The sequence below is a fragment of the Watersipora subatra genome, chromosome 10 (genome assembly GCF_963576615.1).
Source record: "Watersipora subatra chromosome 10, tzWatSuba1.1, whole genome shotgun sequence".
NCBI classification, from domain to species: Eukaryota; Metazoa; Bryozoa; class Gymnolaemata; order Cheilostomatida; family Watersiporidae; genus Watersipora; species Watersipora subatra.
In genome coordinates this window covers 3328857-3349556 of record NC_088717.1, presented here as the reverse complement: position 1 = coordinate 3349556, position 20700 = coordinate 3328857, and the positions used below count along the sequence as shown (strand labels likewise).

The following is a 20700-nucleotide window of genomic DNA, read 5'->3' as shown; positions in this document are numbered from 1 at the left end:
GGTATATGTATTATACATCTACGGTGGCCTACGGTATATCTAGATATAGGGTATATATAAATATATATGAACACGTGTGTATCAGTGTATATAGGATGCTGTGTATAATGCTCAAATTGAGTGACATAATATTGTCGCATATGTATAGTACAGAAATCTATGTAATGAGTATGGCCTCAATAAACCACAACACTGGTGGGAAGTTCCAGAGAATTTCAATAAGAATGACTGTGCTAAACTTCTCTGGGGCTTCTACACTCAAACTGACAAGCTTGTCTTGGTAAACCAGCCAGATATTGCAATGGTGGACAAGGAGGACAAGAAGGCTACTATAATAGATATAGCAGTACCCAATGACTACAACACAGCCGACGAAAAGAAAGAAAATGTGGAGAAATTTCTCCAAATCAGAGAGGAGATTGAAAAGTGCTGGCAGGTAAGAACAACTGCGATTCCAGCAGTAGTTGAAGCATCGCTTGCAGTAACACTGGCAACAGCCAACACATGCGAGTTGCAGAGAAGTGCGCTATTGGGAAAAGCTAAGATCCTGAGGCGAGTGCTCAAACTCTCAGGTCTCTGGTAGGAGACCCGAGCTTGAGTAGGCATTATCACCAACTTTGGTTAACAGGAGTAAAATACCAAATTTTTTCATACATATACATGTATATGCAAACTGTATGACTATAACAAGAGTGGTAAATAAAAGAATATATTTGAAAGGAGAACAGCTTAATGATGATTTTAAAAGCACAATCACAAATTTTCAAACCAATAAATATTGTTCACAGACAACTATTTTAACGTACAACAAATAAAATCAACAATAATTCATTTGAAATTGATTGCAGGCCCCATAATCACCTTCCTAAGCGTCATTCAACAACCAATACCATCTAACTTACACTATCTGACCTACTCTAAATGTATTATTCGGTGCAGGGCGTGTTCTATCACAAAGTATTCAAAGACACAGTAAGGAGCTAAGGCTAACAATCAAGATATACTAGAGGTAAGGCTAGCGCATGTGATGTCAAGATCTTGTGTATTGCTCGCGATGCATATGCAATAGTGCTTCAACAGCTCTGACAGAAGGTGCACCTCATCTAACATCTCAATCTTTTCTATCCTGCAAGAATTCAAAGTATAAAGTAAGGGCTCATGTTAGTTCTACCATCAGAGCTGGTGATGGTTTCATGTGCTTCAGATACCTATCTGATAAGTGAACCAGTGATCAGTGTACCACATTTCGTACAAACATACTAATACAATGAACTACAATTTCGTACAAGTTTATTAACACAGTGTACCAGAATTTGTACAAACTTACTAATACAGTGTACTACAATTCATACAAACTTACTGATACAGTGTACCACAACTTGTACAAACTCACTATAACTAAGATACAATGTATAATAATAGGTACATTTTAAAACTATCATAAGCCATCAGAACACAACCCTAACAATATTTTTCCAGAGGAAAACCAGTTATTTGTTAGAATCACCGTATGACACCTACATGAGTACATGTAACTCTAGTTTCTTTCAAATCTAAAGATTCCTCTCTTAAAAATAATGAGCCAATTCAATCAAGCACGTTTAATGTTGTAAATGTTTTTAGGGATAAATTTGAAGTAATATTAGCCTCGTAATAAAACACTGGTAATATGCCAAGCTATACCATATTTAGAAAGAATGCTAGACCAAAGGTTATGTCTGTCAGTAGATTACTAACAGTGACTTATGGATGGTGAAAGTTAGAGACTTGATCAGTTAGTACTAAAAAACTGTTGTAGATGTAAAACTGTATAATAATATAATTTCTCTACCTTTTTCTACGGTTGACTTACACTGAAGCATTAACTATCATGTATAAAAATAAGAATTTGAGTACAATAGCCATACTTCAGGAAACACAGAAAGCAATTATTGATAAAACTCAACTGACAACTAATTACTGATAGTAGTACAGAGACCGGTGTGGTAAAATACCTGACTAGCCATAGACATAGAACTAAAAGGATAATTGATAACGACAAGCATAGAGCTAGAACAATGCCAGATGTGAAGGCAAGAGTGAGGTGAACAACAGAATGATTAACGTAGAACATCTAATTCATTAGAGATGAACTTACACAAAACTTTACTAGATTTTATCAGAAAGTATCCGTATTTTTTATCATTTGCGAATTCTTTTGGTGTTTGAGGTGATCTGACTAACAGGATGTCTCAAGATAAAAACTGAAAACACTCGATTGTGGTTAAAATGCTCAAATTCAAGAAAACGCGATTATGACGTCTATAGTTGCAAAGAGACCTGCAGGATAATAGCACGTAATTCTAGAATTATAATGAATAAATGATATCCATAATGAGAGAGACAGGCAGTTGAGCAACTGGTTACGCCGGTTCGGCACATATTTTAACCGCGATCAAGGTTTGGCAGGCCAGCATTTTAGCCAGATCACCTCAAACATCAAAAACAATCGCAAATGATAGAAAAATATCGATACTTTCAGATGTAATCTACTAAAGCTTTGTGTAAGTATGATAAACACATATACATTGTAGTGAAATGAAGCCCGCATAGCTAAGCTAGAAAGAGTGGAGGTAACAGGACTAGTGCTCGTGCTATCTAGACTTGGTAATGTACTGCACACGCAGAGAGAGTTTTTATGTCAACAGCAAAGGTTGAATAAAGCCTTGGTCACACGGGCACCGAACCGAACTAAATGACGCAAAATGACGTCGTTTTCAGCTCTAAAAATTTCGGCTGAGGACAATTCTGGCCGAAACGAACTATTTCGGTACTGCTCGAAATTTCGTGCCGAACCCTTGCTCTTATTGGCTGGTTAAAATTCTAGAATTCTAGCGAGCACGCGCCACATTTCTTCTTACGTGCGTGTGAGTAAAGTTAAAAAAGAAATGGGACGATACTTTTATTTCGTTAAATAAACAACATGAAGCAATTTACGACAAGGTTCACCCGGACTTGTGATTGGGTTGCATAAATGTAAGATGTTGCACTTAAGTTTTGCATAAATGTAGAGGAATGGTTGAGATGTTCTTTCGTGTAGAATATAAGTAATGTGTCATATTCATCCTGATGAACTATCGTTGACTGATTTATTTATGTAAAACCACAGTACTATGATAAAGACTGTTTTTGTTTGTTATGTACTCAGCTTAGAAAAACATTCATATGTTAATAAAAAAAATATAATTATGTTGATGGGAAGAGTTAGCAAAATATTTGTATCGAGTGATTTATTTTGAGCAGCCGAACGATCTTCTGATAAATCTGCTGTGTAATTATAATTTATAATTGTTCCTCAAAGTTTTTTTGTTTACAATAGAAATATTTAACTCAAATACATAACAACTACTAATGAAACCGTGTCCTGTCTCTATACGTATGGTATCTAGGAAGCGAAGTTACTTCGGTGGCCGTGTGACATGTGCCACGAACCGAACCAGCCTCCGAACCGAACCGATCCTACGTCGGTTCGGTGCTCGTGTGACCACGCCTTAAGGCAGCTGCCTAATGGGTCTTAGAGCTGAAGTCGTATGAGAACATATTATATTTGACTACCTTGTTCGTTGTTCATGGGGGATGCTGGTGTTGTACAAGTTGTTCATATCTTTTACGCTGACTTGCATCCAGCCTGAACGCTTCAGTCTACCAAATTTCATCTTTGTTTTAACACGCAACATGAGAAGACAAGTACCGAGTGCTTAAGAGCAAGATGCCCAGCTGACCCTCAGTGAACACTGATAACTTATTGATAACATTAATGAGAAATAAATATACTGTCAATAGCATAGCCACTTCCATAAAAAATTGTATTATATTTGAAAACCAAAGCCTAAAATAGCATTTTCTAAATTGCATTAAAAATTACTACTAAACTCCAAATCAAAAACTAGACACTTTTAAGGTGCAACCAAGTCGATGTATCACATTTACCTCTCCATTTGGGCAGAGTCAGACACACAGTCCTGTATGTGGAGAGGGCATTGTCTTGAGCCAAGATTTTCCAACATCACTTGAGCAAATCTATCTGACATGTTTGTCTAAGAAAGAAGTAAATGATTAAACAGTGACCTTGTGTTTAGAATTTTTTTGTTTTGTACAGATAAGATTGTTCTAGAACATACACTTAGTTTCTACTGCAATAAAAGGTAGTGCGCCTCACTATATATTTATATATTTTTCGGTTACCGCTTTTAAATAAAATAAGATTACCCTTCTTTTCGGAGTGATAATCTCCAAAATACTTTTGCTATTTGGGAGCCAGAGGCTGAAATTAGCAGTGAGTCAAGTAATGATAGTGATTTTGAGTTGGATTCTGATTGTTAGCAGATTCAGATGATTTACGTGGCAATGAAAGTGATTAGGCTTATCCTTCCAATACACCTCTTGCAACTACTAATAGTTTTAATGTCAATAATAACGATGCTGTTAGTACTAGTGTTGCTTTTGATAATAACATGTCTTCTACAAGCACTTTTGATCCAAATGGGCTTTCAATGAGCTGGGTGACTAGTTCGGATTTACCTTCTTCCACCTCCTACTGCAACCAGCACTAGCAGTAGAAAAAGCAAAGGTAAAAGCAAAAGGTCTGCTGCCGCTGCTCCTGCTGGTAGTACCAAGGCCAAAAAACCTAGAAAAAACTACTACCTATATAATCTAAAAAGACTGAAACACTGCCTAATCTAAAAAATCTAATCCAATTAGAAGAACTCGTGGAAAGGGATGATTTAAAAATTATTTCTCTCAACCATTTTTTCCCATTTTTATGGAATGGAAAAATTTAGTATTTTAAGCTATTTTATATATAATTAAAAACAAAGTTTTGCTCTGAATAAGATACAGTTTTCAGTTTGAGGATATACCAAAATTGACTTCTCTTGTTATGAGATATTATATATGGCCATGTCGACTTTTGACATGTTTTGACAATTCCAACTTTCCCTCACTTTCCTTCAAAATTCCTTCGCTAAACCAATATGATGACCAAAAACCGACAAGCATGAACTCCTGCAACTAACAACAATAATCTACTCTGCAGTATTTTCATAAACGACATGATATAATATACATGTAGATAGCAACTGAGGGAGCAACAAACCTACCACATCATAGTTGACGAGATGGCAATGGGAGAACTTTTGTGCAAGATAGCCTAAGAGCCTATTTGAGTCATCCTCGGGGAGGTACATGAGTACGCATTCAACCAGAACGAGAGTTGGTAGTTGAAAATCTAGCTGTAAATCAAAGTTACTTGTAGTTAATCAAGGGTTGAATGCCGACCATTTGTGGTGAGTTTTAATTACTATATTGCTAGCCATTAAATGTAATAGCCACAGCATGAGGAAACAGCACAAAAATAATTTATTTTCTCCTCTATATAGGGTAGATCAACGAGGGCACTCAAGCAAAATGACGAATTTAAAAATATACAAGAAATTGAAATATTAAGGGTGAGTATTTTAACCGATGTAATGAATATGTGAACAATCATCCATCGCTATAGCCAGCTGGACACGTAGTCTAGTGGTATAGCATGCCTGCAAACCTGGAGGCTCAGAGCTGAAATCTAGGGCGAATTGCCTTTTTTATTGCTAAAAATTTCTCGCTACAACTGGACACATGAACAACAGATACAATAAACACTATGATTTATATCTATATACAGGAAATATATCTATACACATATAGGGCTTGTCTGCTGTCGTTCGTCTGTCTATTTAATAACGATTGGTTAAAATACGCAAGCTTGCAGTCGAGTGCGCTGTGAAAGATCATGCTGCGTAAAGACTATGTAAGCAATTATTCCAAAGGCAAAGTGGCTGCAAGGTTTAGCGATGGTGCGCTTGGCTTCAGATCAGTCCATCTGAATGTATTGGTTCAATTCCTGTGTGGTGCAATCTTTTTTCCAACGCTTTTAACGTGCTTCTGACAGACAGACAGACATAGCTTTTATTATGGTAAAGACTAGCTGAATGCTCGGCATTCCCCGAGTAATAAAAAATCTTTGCACGGAAAACTTATTTTTATTTAATATATACAACATTAACCATTCTAATTTCTAAACAACATATCATGAGAAAACTGTTTTTGTGCAGTTCAAGTACACTACAAAGGTGAATTTTTGTTGCTAAAACTTTATCATTATAACTGGACAAACGAACGACAGCCAAACATTTCAGATTTACATATAGAATAACTGTACTACCGGCGTTGCCCCGATAATAAAAAAGTCTGTGGACAGAAAATTGATTCGTATTTAACATATAACAAAATTTGCCATTCTAACGTTCAAGCTACATATCACGAGAAAAGTGTTTTGTGCAGCTAAAATAAATTAAAAGAGAAAATAAAAACAAAGGTTTTCAAAGGTAAAGGTTTTCAAACTTTGGCAAACAACTGCAACTTTCAAACTTCATATCATGAGGAAATTGTTGGGTACAGGTCAAATAGATTTTAAAAAAATTAAACAACTATAAAAGGGTATAAATGTAAATGTGAAATAATTAGCAAGTAATAGCTAAATTAAGTCTGTTTTGCTACGATTACAACAAAATATGATTCGGTGATGATACAATTATTAAAAATTGAAAAAACAAAATAAAAATCTTGAATATGTTAAATTAACAATAATAACAATTCTTTCATAAAAGTGTGTGTGTATAAGAAAAGGTTACTGTTCCAGCAGAAGCTGTCCATCAAAACCTTGAATACAACGATACTGGTACAAATGTAAAAATGAGATACCGTACTGTCTTTGTGTGACCGAACAGAGAGAGAATGTCGAGGCTCTTCATACGGAGATAATATAAATGTCCGCGTGAAAAAAGTGGCCTTGACCGTGGATATAGCAATTGAACCTTGCAAAAAACCGAAAATAGAAATTCAAGAAAACACGAAATTTCATTGTGTTTCATAGAGTTAATAGAATTCATATAGTTTCAAATAATACGTCATTTAGTGTGTGCATACGCCTTGTATAGCTCTCAATACGCCTTGTATAGCTCTCAATACGCCTTGTATAGCTCTCAATACGCCTTGTATAGCTCTCAATACGCCTTGTATAGCTCTCAATACGCCTTGTATAGCTCTCACTACGCTTTGTATAGCTCTCAATACGCCTTGTATAGCTCTCACTACGCCTTGTATAGCTCTCACTACGCCTTGTATAGCTCTCAATATGCCTTGTATAGCTCTCAATACGCCTTGTATAGCTCTCAATACGCTTTGTATAGCTCTCACTACGCCTTGTATAGCTCTCACTACGCCTTGTATAGCTCTCACTACGCTTTGTATAGCTCTCACTACGCCTTGTATAGCTCTCACTACGCCTTGTATAGCTCTCAATATGCCTTGTATAGCTCTCAATTCGCTTTGTATAGCTCTCACTACGCCTTGTATAGCTCTCACTACGCTTTGTATAGCTCTCACTACGCCTTGTATAGCTCTCAATATGCCTTGTATAGCTCAGTGGTAGAGCGCATAGATTTAAAACTTGTGGTTTAAATCTCTGTGAATTCAGATCCATGACATAGCGAACTTTGAATTCCAAGATTTTAATAGCAATAGCTGGACAAACACAGCAACAGAAACACACACAAGCTTTGAGAACTATATACATGTATATAAATAATGTAAAGATTGAAGTATTGGCTTAAATTACTCATATTCATTAGGTAAAGAGACTTAGCCAATGTCAGCAAACTCAAACATGCTGTCTAAATATAAAAATGAAATATATAGATAGAAAAAACTACAAATGGTAAACACTTTGTTATATGTATATATTAGGACTAACTCTAACTTGAGTTACCCAAAATCATTGGGTAAAGAAAGTTAGCCAATGCCAACTAAATTACCTGCCACTGTTTATAAGCTGTTTGAAATCTTGAGCGAATATCTAGAGGAAGGAGCAAGAAATATTTTTCAGCAATCCTTTAGCTATGCCTTGAGCTTTCAAGTGTTTAATTACGCATTGGCCGGACACACACAAAAATAAACGAAAACCTTCATTCAAAAGTTAGAATGGTAAATGTTGTACATGCGGATTGAAAATAAATTTTCTTTGCAAAAACTTTTTTTATTACCTGTGCAATGCCAGGCATTTATCTAATACATAGGTAAATACATGTAGATACAGTAGATACTCATATAATGCGAACCTCCTAGAATGTAAATTCCACTTAATGTAAAGAAATTATGTAAAAGTTTTGCTTGGTATTACGTAAAAAATTCAGAAGTCCATGCAAGTTCTAAAACTCAGTTTATTAATGCGAGTCCCATAGTTACTCTTGAAAATATAGTTTTTTTTATAGAGATATCTCTATTATATATCAATATATTTGACATATTATATTGAGTATCTCAATCTGTATATGAGTGCAATGGCAGTCCAGTGTGCCAGGAGAAATCATCAGATGCGCAGATATAGCGCAGAGAATAATCAACCGCAGAAGTCATCGGAAAAGCTTAAGAGCTTACGAGCGGTTGATCGATACAGGTGTTAGGGTGTCAGTTTACTAAGCTGAATGTCACCAGTCTCATTGAAAGCAATATTTATCATAACCTTTAGCCTGGCTTTAAGAAATGGGTAAAGATACAGACACCGCCCTGACTATAGTACATATTTTTGTTTTACTTTAATTTAGACATTCACAACATTTTTTCTTTGAAGTGTTGATCTCACTGTTTGAAAAAATGAAATTTAAAAAATCTAAATTGAAATTAATGGTGTGCTCTCTCCTTAACTTAAAGTTAAATTACTGAAATCATGAATCCTAAACCGAATATAAGATGTAAAAAGAGAAAAGTTGTCGTCGATACAAACCGATAACACTACAGTTACTGTACAGTCATTAAATTTAAAAGTAAAGTTTAGTTTTTCCTATTTGATGGACCAAAGGAGTGAGTGTGGGAAGATCTTGGAACAGATTAGTTTATTTATAAGTTTTTTTGCTGTGTATGATCCCTACAACATAAATGTTCTCGGGACAGAATATTTATGTCGTAGGAGTGTCTACTGTACACATAAATAAGCTACATAAATATTATAACAAATACCTTATAGCATAGCACCAAGGACTTTAGTAAACAAGATGAATTCTATTAAGAAAAAAGACGTACGGATGCTGCTTGGAGTTGTTTGTCCAGCTCATTAGTATTCCTCAAGTCAGCGGGCAGCAGAGCGTAGTGAGGACACTGTATACCTAGCTTGGCCACTCCTAGCACTTCCACCTCTAACAAACAGTGATGGACATGAAAATACCACCTCACTTGCCGTCACATATATACAGAATAACAAATAAAATACAGTAGCTATTGTCAATTTACAGTTAGTCTTAAGTTTGCTAAAACAATTATACGTTCAAAGCATTTTTAGTAATAAAAATTCATTGTAAGCATTAAATTGATGATGCAAAACAACAGAAAAAGTAATCAATGTACGAAAAAGACAAAAGTTTTATGGTTTAGTATGCACTGCACTCACAACTAGTAGTTGAAAAAAACAGTCTAAGCCTTGCCAGATCAGTGTGATCTTTTAAAACTTGATCCATAATGATTTAAAGTGTGATCCATCTTTTAAAACCTCAGTAAATAATATAATATACAACCGGACAGCAGCTGCTTTCCCAAAAATAACATTACCATACACCTATTCATGAGTAGTAATAATGTATTTGTGTGTACAGTCAGATGTGTACAGTCAGATGTGTACAGTCAGATGTGTACAGTCAGATGTCTACAGTCAGATGTGTACAGTCAGATGTGTACGAGTCAGATGTGTACAGTCAGATGTGTACAGTCAGATGTGTACAGTCAGATGTGTACAGTCAGATGTGTACAGTCAGATGTGTACAGTCAGATGTGTACGAGTCAGATGTGTACAGTCATATGTGTACAGTCAGATGTGTACAGTCAGATGTGTACAGTCAGATGTGTACGAGTCAGATGTGTACAGTCAGATGTGTACAGTCAGATGTGTACAGTCAGATATATCTAACCGCTGTTAGTAAAAATAGAATCACATGTGTTGATAGCACGAGCTTTGTAGTATTGAAAATATTAAAACAACAAAATTTATTTACACCAAAATGCTATTTTGCAAAATGAAACTAAAAATGCAAAAAATCACTAAAATTCAAAATTAACCAAGTTGTTATCTCAACCCTTTAGCCAGAATGGCTGTACTCCCAGTTTACCTTCGCTAATAAGATTAGTGTCAACACTAATAACTGATGCAACTAAAACTCACGGTGCACCTATTAAACATGGAAGTTGGAGTACTGTTAAAGTATATTGTTTGTGGCCAAATATGTTTGGACATCAATGAAATTTTCCAGCATTAGCTGATACGGGTTAATGAGTTAATTGGCTTTATAAATAAACATATGTAGTAGGCCAACTATTTAAAACATCTTTTCTTACCAACACTTAAAGATGTAAAACCATATTACCATTTTTGTTGTTTGAGTTGGCGAGTTTGAGTAACATCCAGATATTATAATGTAGTAAAACAGAAATTACCTTCACCCAGAGCTTCGAGCATGTTTCCAGGTTTCCTTAGTAGCATGAAAGTTTTCTGTCTGGTAACGGTAGCGATATCAATTTCCACATATTTAACAGGAAGTAAGCCGTGATCTTTCAGATTCCAAAAAAGCGTGTCATAGCCAGCCCCCAGGCTTACAACTTGACACTTCCTTTGATGAGTCTGAAAAACCGACTTCTAGGGTGAAACTTTGTGTTGCACAAGCGGAAAAAAGGGCATATAATACAAAGGCCTTGTTCAATTTGTGTATAGCAAGCGATGGACAATTTCAAATCAGCTGTTGATAATACCTTCAACATTGCTAGCCAAATATGTGCTTACCAACGTTATCAGGGTAAGTTGTACTTTAAGCAAACACTAAACTAATCAAAATAAAATAACTTCTTTTAATCTAATAATGCATACGATAATAATACTTACACTAACAAACATGAGCGACAATAAAATAAAACAAAATAGAGGTCAGAACCAGTAAAACTAGAGCTCTAGACTACCAATGGCACTGAATAAAGCGGCTGATAATTGAAAAGTACCTCAATAAACAATACACATGAACCTTATTTTTGCTGTCTATTTATATCTATATAATAAAAAATAAGAGTGCTATGTAAAAAATTGGACTTGCAAAACATTGGTTTTAAATAAAAAAATGTTCTATGTATCATTATTGCTTGAAGTTGTTAAATTAAGTATTAATACGACCTCCCTAGATTTGGCAATGAAATCAATTTTGATAAAAAAATATGTGGTAAACTTGAGTTGAAAAATTGTAAGTAACTTTCATAGAAGCGCAATAGAGGTAATTTGGTACTAATAGAAGTAACTTGGCATTTTTGATTAAAAGATGTGGTAAACTTGAGTTGAAAAATTGAAGTAACTTTCATAGAAGCACAATAGAGGGAACAACCCTAGAGAAGAAAAAAAGGAACAACTACCTACAGTCGCTAAGCGATTTGCCTAAAAAAAGAAATATCAAGATTTGACTACAATATCGCATTGAATACCATTCTTGATTCACGTACCATAGAATCTCTTACAAGCAACTTATATCAAGTATTTATGGTATCTTTTTCTACTTGTAAATGTTTGAGGACTTTGCAAAGTACAAACATTAACTTAAAAAGATTTCAATTAATTTTTATGTACTGTCTTCTCATTCAAAATTTCTGACATCATTTATATGAGTCATTCATCGAGTCACTGCACTCTATAAAGACAGAAACATAAGAATGCAGCGGGCTCACAATTTCTATATGAGGCAACAACTGATGGCAAAAATAGCTTGAGCCCACTAAACATAACTATATTCTACTGTATTATAACTATTATAACAAACTGTAACATCCAATCTAGGAATTCAAATTTAAAAAACACATTATCTGTGTCTAGCTAGCACGAAGAAAAGTTTTATAGTAAAAAACAGCTATACGTGACGGTGCCTGTTTTTTTAAGACTTGAGAATAAGTTACACCCAAGAAATCATTAAAACCTGTTTATCAAGATGCTCTGACATATAAGAGCAACAAAGTCTAAATGTAAACATAACAATGAGCCTTTGTAAAGTGCCGACTAAAAGCAAATTAAAAATCAGAGTGAAGAACCTAGGAGTCGAGAGGGAATGATGAAGTAGCTTAATTTTGAGCGAACAACTTTTGTTTTAAAATATGTGTGGAAAAACAATCGTTGGGCTTCATTACATTGCTTAGCACAAACTAACGTAGAACTTTCATGCCCGCTGAAGATCTATGTTGAATAATTGGTTAAGACTCGAGTTTTTGAGATGAGCTGCTGTGGAAATATATTTTGAAAGAACCCGGGGATGAACATGTTGAGTAAATTAACCATAGATGCAATATAATTATAACTATACAGAAAAAGAACAGTACCACAGTAAAGGCAGCAGAGTTAATGTCTAAAACAATGTACTTCTCAAGAGTTCTAGCATCGTATAGAGTATCAGCAATAATACTAAATATAAAATTGAGAAAAACCTTAACTATCCCCTCAGAACATGAATCAAAATAATAACTTTAGAGATTTCTTATAGCAATTGATACAATGTATATATATCAGATACTGTCAAATCTTCAGGATACTGAATATGTACATTTACATCTCCTTTCACCGTGGTGATGGTAATAATGGAACCACCTGGTAATTTCATAATCTTTTTGTTTATGATACAAGCTCCCTTTCTCTATTATTTCAAACCATACATGCTTGTATTATACATATTTGAAAAGTAAATTTTCTAGACATTTTGTCTACTACCGAAGGTGCGCTGTAGTAATAGAAACTTTTTAATGGGCACCCATTATATCCTATCAGGTCAGTCTCGGGTTATGGTGTCATACCAAATACTAGGATGCTAGAAATACTCTAGAGGAACTTAAAAACGCCACCAATTAATTTTTATAGAGCTATGTTTTAAAATTATGTTAAATTAAGTTACATTCACCACAAATTGAAACATTTTTTTATTTTAGAAATGCTTTATGCCGAAAATAGCACATTGTACCAAAATCAAAACAATAAAGCAAAAACCCTTTAGTTTTACATAATATTCTTATTCAGTACATTCTGAGCTTTCCGTTGATGGCATATTGTCATAATTCACATAATACTGACGGGACAATTTATGAATTAACAAAAAATGTTTTTATTGCGATCTTTTAATTGCGATCACCACTGTATAAATAGAAGGCGATATTTTTCTTGTCACTGTAAACGTACATGTAGATGTGTGTTATGTAAGCAATATTTGGTGCAAGTTAAAATTAGTTGTAGTATATATTCCTATCACCCAATCTACTATAAAACTTAGGTATTGCAAATGCTACACCCCCACTCTGAAAGGATCTGGGACTATTGACTAACCAGAAAAAACGAGTGAAAAATAATTTATTAGTAACTAATACGAATAAATTATTTTTACCTGATTATCACTTTATTTGGTATTTACAAATAAGTTGGGTTTGGGCATTTTATTCTTTACACAGTGTTATATAATGCATTAATTTTTATATTGTATATAATTACTTAAAGTACTCCCTGTTGTTTTGAACTTTAAAATGAACTAAATAAAATACCTCAGGTTCATATTCAAGTATTTGCTTCAACATACAATGTCTCAACATAGGAAGTATATGCTAGAACTTTTGATGTCGAGATTTGATTGTATATTAAATGACTAATTTATACAAGAGTAAATCAATAACTGGTTTTAGTAATGCTTCATACACACTGTAAAGGATTTGTGCTGTTACCTTTACTAGCTTCACATGAATGAACAACTCAGTGTGCTTTGAGTTTTATACATGTATTTGCATGGATGATTACAGAATAAAGCATTCAGCAGTTCATCAGCAAACACAAATGAACTCCGATTCTTCTCATCTCCTTATATGTGACCCGGGCTGAGCTAGCCCAAGCTGTCCTGAGTAGTGCCAAGCTGGCCTGAGCCAGGCTATCCTGAGTAGCGCCAAGTTGATCTAAACTGAATTAAGATAGCATCTTGTGCAATATTTGCTTTATGGTCTTAGCTGTAAACATCTGACACATATATTGTCGCATATGGTTCTGAGTTTGAAGTGTTATTGACACCCTTAGCTACTTGAGTGACTAAAGATTCATTCACGCGGTTTAAACCGCATTAAATTATTAGAATGTGACACTTGACAATTTTACACAATACAATTTGGAATGGTTTGTTTGTAAATGTCTTACGTGCAAGGTATGTTTTAAAAAATGTTACTATCTAGAAAATCTGCCAAACTTAATGAATCGTTAAGTACTGTCACCAGCAAGTTAGGTACATTTAAAAGTTCTTTCAAACATAAAAACCTTTCAAACCTGAATAAAAGTTTGTTTATATTTTTTAATAATCACTTGAAGGCGTCTGCAACTCAGTATACCAAAGTTGAGAACTTCAAAACAAAGGAATATTTACAAAATATTCAACAAAGCTACTTATTGCTCCCAACTCAATATCACCAGCTATGTGCAAAAGCTTTGCTATCTAACAACATTTGGGTTTCAAAGATGTAAAACGTGAATAAGAAGAACTAGTGTTATTTTAGTAAGACTGAAACATTGGACTCTTAGAGTTTAGCAGCTTAGTAAACCTACAAACATGCTTGTTTTCACATATAGTATACGTTTATATTATATCATTTAGCAACAACCACTAAATGCATTGCAGTCATCATTGCATGCATCAGACGCCAGTTTATCACTTGAAAACTGCCGTGGTTGCTGTTGATTTAGATTCTTTCGGTGTTAAATGCAGCCAAAAACCTTATTAACTCACTATTGCATAACCTTCTGTTCCTCGTACTTGCCAGCTAGGTAAGATGATAATCATCTCTGTATGCAAATTAACTATGTTAATTAACAACTGAAAACCTCTCACTTACATTAATAAATCCTTCTACTAGTGCACGCACGGCGTAAACTCGAGCGAAGTAACCTCGATTTATTTCGGGCGTTTTTTTGATTGTTTGTTTGCATACAGTTTTAATGTATGGATCAACCCAATAACCAAGAGAAACTGCATAGCTTTTACTACATGTCGCGTCATCATTTGTAGATGTCACTGCATTATCAGTGAGCTGTGCGTTAGCACACGCCATTCAGTAGTAAACGCCGACTGTGCGCCAAGGCCAGCAGAAACGGAGCGTTGTGAAAAGGCACTAGTGGACTCGACGGTATAGCAAGCTTTCATCGTCCTCCGAAAACTTTTTGTTGCATCTGTAAGGCAGGCGCAAAAGCTTTCCCCCACACCCCAATTGTGCCAACCTATAAATATTCAACCACGGTTGGTGAATGGAAAAAGACGAGTTTGCGAATGATGGCGGAGGCGCGCGAGAAAGCTCTCTTGTTAAACAGCAAAATAGAAGAATGGATGCTGTTGGATCGGGTACTAGTTCTTTACATAATCTTTTTCATCATGAGGCAACTTCATCATGAGGAAAAACTTGGCCAATTCTAAAAATTTCACACTTGATCTATATAGACCGGGTATAGACCAACTTTTTAATTATATTTTTTTACCGTTTTATTTTTCTTGCCTCCCTTATTGCATTTGTTGTATGTAGCTATTTGTATAATGAAATGAATAAGTCGTTTGCAAACAGCATGGCTATGATTATGTTTCGATTATCGGAATGTATCTATATTGCACATCTAACATGAACTGAAACAAATCGATGATTAGTTTTCGTGTAGGCTATGACACAATCAAGTCAGTTCATTGACTCGTTGGATGCAAATACGTTTTATTTACTATAGGTTACAAAATGCTTGTTTCGGTTGTATTTAATAATAGTTTATATTTTTGTTGTTTACAGAATGTTACTTGTTTGCACAGAAAGTAACATTCTGTCAGCTCCCAACTTATTTGCACTGAATAAAAAAACAACGAAGTGTGTCGCTTTAACCGCGAAGTCTGTGCTGTTAAGCTTCCCTTAATCTATTTTAAGTCATTCAACGCAGTCTTGTCGTTCATGTTTCAGAACTGGTTGAACCAGAGTCACTTGGCATATCTTGTTACTATCTGCTTCTTGTTTGAATTATCTCAAGTGTTCCTAGTAGCCGGAAGCCAATTTTTTTACATTTCATCATTTTGTTGGTTGTTTTAATTGAAAACTTTAGTGTTTTTGCACAAGTATTGCCCAATAAGCATGCTTAGTTTGTCATTTATAACAGAAGGCAGTCATTGTCAATGATGTTTCTTCTTACAGAATGAGACTACGCGTGCAGAAGTTCACAAGTTAGTAACAGATGGAAATGCTAGTGAGTTGGAGAAGAGATTTCTTCAAAGAATCGCATTTGGTACTGCTGGATTGCGAGCTAAAATGGCTGCAGGTTTTACAATGATGAATGATGTTGTTGTCATTCAGACAGCCCAGGTATGTTATTTGATTATGTAATGAGATGAGGATGGCAACTGTATGTGTAGATGAAGCTAAATTTACTGCTCATGTATTTACGGTTTATATCCACATTGTTGCTTTAGGTAATGGTTCTTAACAACTTGATATGATTTTCTTTACCAGCTTCAACTCACTGTGGTCTTGTTAGCCAGATATTGCATTGGGCAATAGAAGCAGCAAATATGATGGGTTTTTTCCAATATATTTTCACCCTTATCGAAGCAATGGAGCACACCTATAAAATGTCCATGGTTGCTTTTTTAAAAATATTTTCTTAAGTGAAGACTCGCAGTGTAATAATGCACCGTGCACAACTCAACTCTCAGCATTACAGCTTATAGTTCTGAGAGTTTGATTCGTTTAACAATGCAAACAAACATACAGTGCGCTTGTTTGCATTCTAATTGGTGAATCTTGAACTTAAATCTTTGTAAACTGCTTAGACTTTACTGTAAGTCTTAGAGTAATCAAGACAATTGAAAGAGTTAGTCCATGCATTCCTGAATATATTGGTCAGACTTACTTGTCTTACTATTTATGTTGGTTCAGATGCAACATTGCGGCTCCGAGCTAACACCAGAACTTATCAACCCTCTTTGCACCTACTCAAAAAATACTTGCCGGCTGCAAGTTATTTAATTTTTATTTATTTGATGTTTTTCCTTCAGGGTCTCAGCAGCTATTTGCTTAAAGTTCTTCCAGAGGTCAAGCAGAAAGGGGTTGTGGTTGGATTTGATGGCAGACATAATAGCAACAGGTTAGCTTTTCGCAGAGTCACTCATGTACCAACTGTATTTTTAACAAACATAAGTTTGGTTTCAACCACTGATAAATAACTATTTATGAGTAAGTTTTTACCGGAGCGTGTTTGTGTATTTGATAGAATTGTATTATTAAAGCTAGTACCCAGACAGTCTAGTGGTTCGTGAGTATTCGTCAGATTTGCCCAAAAACACCGAATAACTGTAGCGTGTACAACGATTCTGTTATGCTGCATAGCAGTAGATCAGTACAGTTGTAAGAGCGTGGGGCTGCTAAGGATGAGTTGGAATCCCGTAGGAACCAATATTTTTTCAACCTTTAAATGTAGCTATAGATACCGCTCTTATTATAGTAAACATTACAGTAAAAACTGCTCAGTTGCCACAGATATTTTAAATATGAATTATTTTTAAAAAGGAAACTGCCATTGAGTCAGCACTGGCCAATAAGCGATGGTATATGAATAAACCTGACCAATGATGGAGCTTTTGCTTGACTTGTTAACAATTGCAACAGTGAAACTCTAAACTTAGTTTAAAATATAGAAAAGCATGTTTTTATTCTTTCTCCATGTTTGTTTTCTATAAAATGTTTTTTGTTATTCATTGATCTTCACGTTAAATATATGTCTATGTAATGTTTATGTAATGCTTATGTCTATGTAATGCTTATGTCTATGTAATGCTTATCATTCACTTAAAAAGTTTTTGGCAAATCTTCTTTTAGATTTCCATATTTTTTTATATTGTTATCATCAGTTTAGGTTCTTGTCTAAGATCTTGATAGGAAGTACCTAAACTGTTACATTCTATAGTGAGTGACAATTTTAATACATCTTTGCTTCATTAACTGTAGCATTTCAGCCTTGTATTTGGCTGAAACCAGAGATGGAAGCGGAGCTGCCTAGTTTTTAGATTTCAACTATTCGTTTAGCAAAGAAAATTAATTCAGTATCTACATAAGAAAGTGTTTTATTTACAGATTATCAAACTATATACTTGTTTATTTTTCTATGTCTTGGTTTATGAACTACAGTGGATATTGCGTGACGTGATGACTAATGCCTTTGAGTGAATTAATATACCATGTCTTGTGTTGGCTTTGATTCAGGTGACAATGTAAAAGAACAATCAGCTGTGTGTGGTATATAGATAGGCTAATGTAAATGATCTTACGGCGATCTAGTAACTTGGAGAGAAAATTAAATCAAACCAAAGGATATATTTTGTTTTAAATGTTCAAAACTTCAAACCAATATGTTTTTTTCGTGTCATGCTGACAAATGTTTTAAAAATGGTATGACATATTAGCGGATTTGTTTCGTTTCTTATAAGACTGCTGAGTATCTAGAAACCAGCCAAGAGTTTCATTCCCAGAAAATGAATTTTTTTACTGGCATCTCTATAATGAGTCTTGCAGCTGTTAATATTAATTTGAATTTTATGTTATGACCAACAAACTGAGCAGGCCTTGCCAATATTTTCCGTGCATAAGTGTATCAAATGACACGTGGCTGGTTTTGCTTTAGATGGGGCCATTTTACAGCAGCTGCCATGCTCAGGAAGGATATTCCAGTGCATCTATTTGCTGATGTTGTGCCAACTCCTTATGTGGTAAGCTTTGCTTCGTGTACCCATGCATTGTGAAGTGAGACTGTCCTCTCTCAGAGCTTTCTTCTAATGGCTATGAGCTAATGTTTCGCGTTTACTAATGAGCGGGTCTGCTATATAGTAGCAAATAATAAATAAATAAATAATATTTAATTAGTAACATTGTGCTAAGATAGGTTCTTAAAAATTTGTGATGAAATCAAAATTTTCTATTGATACGTAATAAAATAAAAAAATAGAGTCCAACTTCTTGTAAACAGATTTAACTATTTAATGTTTATTATCATTGTTGCGGTTTCTTCATTCATTAAAAATGTCACTCTAGACTTTGCATTCAAATACATTATGGCTCTGTTTTATTTGCATAAATAACAAAACGTTTTAGACGCTAATATCACAAGTTCATAGAATCACAATGTATATCAGCATGTTCTTATCAGTGTATGACCACCAGCCTATTCAGACACTCAGACAAGACTACCAACCGCATGGCTTGAACCAGATCTCCTGACTTTAATTTAAACATTGCGCATAGTATTTGCATTTATTGATATTCGATATGTAAACTGTTTAGACCACCCTTCTCCGCTTATAAGATTTTCCACTTTATGATTCAAACCAGTAGTATTCTGTGTACACACAAAGTGAGTAGCTGCTCTACTACGTAGTAACGTCAAAGAAAGGAGATACTCACCTGTGGATTGTCCCGGAATGTTCTATCAAATCTGTCATTTTATTGGTTGTGTTGTTAGTTACTAGAGCCTGAAGACATGCAGTGAGCATCACAAACTTGTACACTTATGTCATCCTGTTGTTGTTAAATAGTTTAAGGTGAAATAGCCTTCTTGTGAGTTCATAATTCTATCAGTTTCAGCTACCAGTTGGTCCTCCATTATCAAATAAAAAGGTTCTGCTTTTTCTTTACTTACGCAGGGTTCTCCTTTACTTCATAAGGCCTGACTCCTCTTGCAGGTGCTTGGTTATGGTTATGCGTAACCATTTATATTGATATCAAGCCTTAGATCCTTTCTCAGTAGGCAACAAATTTATCAGTTTTAATGATTCCACTTGTTTAGTCAGACTCTTTTATTATCTAGAACATAGAATCAGATCATTCATATTGAATTAACTGATTCATTCAATATGATCTAAACCAACTTCAACTTGGATGGAATTGAAAATATGAAGTGCTTCGATTTTCACATGCTTTAACAGTCGTACAAAACTTGTTAGCCTGTGGCCCTCAAATAAGCGTTTTGCTCGTTTTATGACATATCATAATTCTCATGTTATGTTTATATTATTGTATGATGCACGAAGACTTCAGGGGAGAAGGCAGCTTGAAGCACATTGCCATGCTTTAGGCATGACAACGGCCATCTTCAGCTATATTTACGTTCACTATAGTTGTTGTACTAGTTTTTTTAATTTGCTTAGGCGTTTGCTGTGAAACATCTGAATGCTTGCTGCGGAGTTGTGGTTACCGCCTCACACAATCCAAAAGATGACAATGGCTACAAGGTTAGTAGTGATTGCTGCCTAGTTGTATTAGAAATCTGTCTGTGTTGAGCTAGGATGCTAGTGTGAAACCCTGAGTGTGGATTTATCTTGCTTTTTTAATACTGGTTTACACGATACCGGTTTACGCTATACCGGTTTACGCGATACCGGTTTACACGATACCGGTTTACGCGATACCGGTTTACGCGACTTTACTGAGCAGTAGTTTCTTGTATCAGTCACTTAACCAAAAATAGCCAGTCAGTGTGATTTTATCTTGATGGTTTGTGACAGGTCGTATAATTTTCAATGCAAA

General features: G+C 34.9%; 2 protein-coding genes across 2 annotated transcripts in view; one reads left to right on the top strand and one right to left on the bottom strand.

The window, feature by feature from the left end:
• Positions 1-691: 691 nt before the first annotated feature.
• Positions 692-15240, bottom strand: LOC137406158 (leucine carboxyl methyltransferase 1-like). Its single transcript, XM_068092688.1, has 7 exons — positions 14995-15240; positions 10558-10741; positions 9157-9269; positions 5139-5270; positions 3970-4076; positions 3595-3681; positions 692-1126 (listed from the first exon to the last, which is right to left on the bottom strand). The coding sequence occupies exons 1-7, from the start codon at positions 15208-15210 to the stop codon at positions 994-996; spliced, it is 972 nt and encodes a 323-aa protein (XP_067948789.1). The 5' UTR covers positions 15211-15240; the 3' UTR covers positions 692-993.
• Positions 15241-15385: 145 nt separating this feature from the next.
• The window catches only part of LOC137406523 (phosphopentomutase-like), a 33665-nt gene continuing 28350 nt past the window's right edge, over positions 15386-20700 (top strand). The window contains exons 1-5 of the mRNA XM_068093113.1: positions 15386-15497; positions 16321-16488; positions 17181-17269; positions 18803-18887; positions 20322-20405. Coding sequence (XP_067949214.1) covers positions 15426-15497; positions 16321-16488; positions 17181-17269; positions 18803-18887; positions 20322-20405 — 498 coding nt within the window. The 5' untranslated portion in view covers positions 15386-15425. The remainder of the gene's footprint in view (positions 15498-16320; positions 16489-17180; positions 17270-18802; positions 18888-20321; positions 20406-20700) is intronic.

Coding starts and splice junctions, on each gene's coding strand:
- LOC137406158 (XM_068092688.1), bottom strand. CDS start 15,210: ATGGCGTGTGCTAACGCACAGCTCACTGATAATGCAGTGACATCTACA. Junction 4,077..5,138: donor ATCTCGTCAACTATGATGTG/GTAGGTTTGTTG, acceptor CTTCTTTCTTAG/ACAAACATGTCAGATAGATT. Junction 1,127..3,594: donor CCCCATGAACAACGAACAAG/GTAGTCAAATAT, acceptor GAATTCTTGCAG/GATAGAAAAGATTGAGATGT.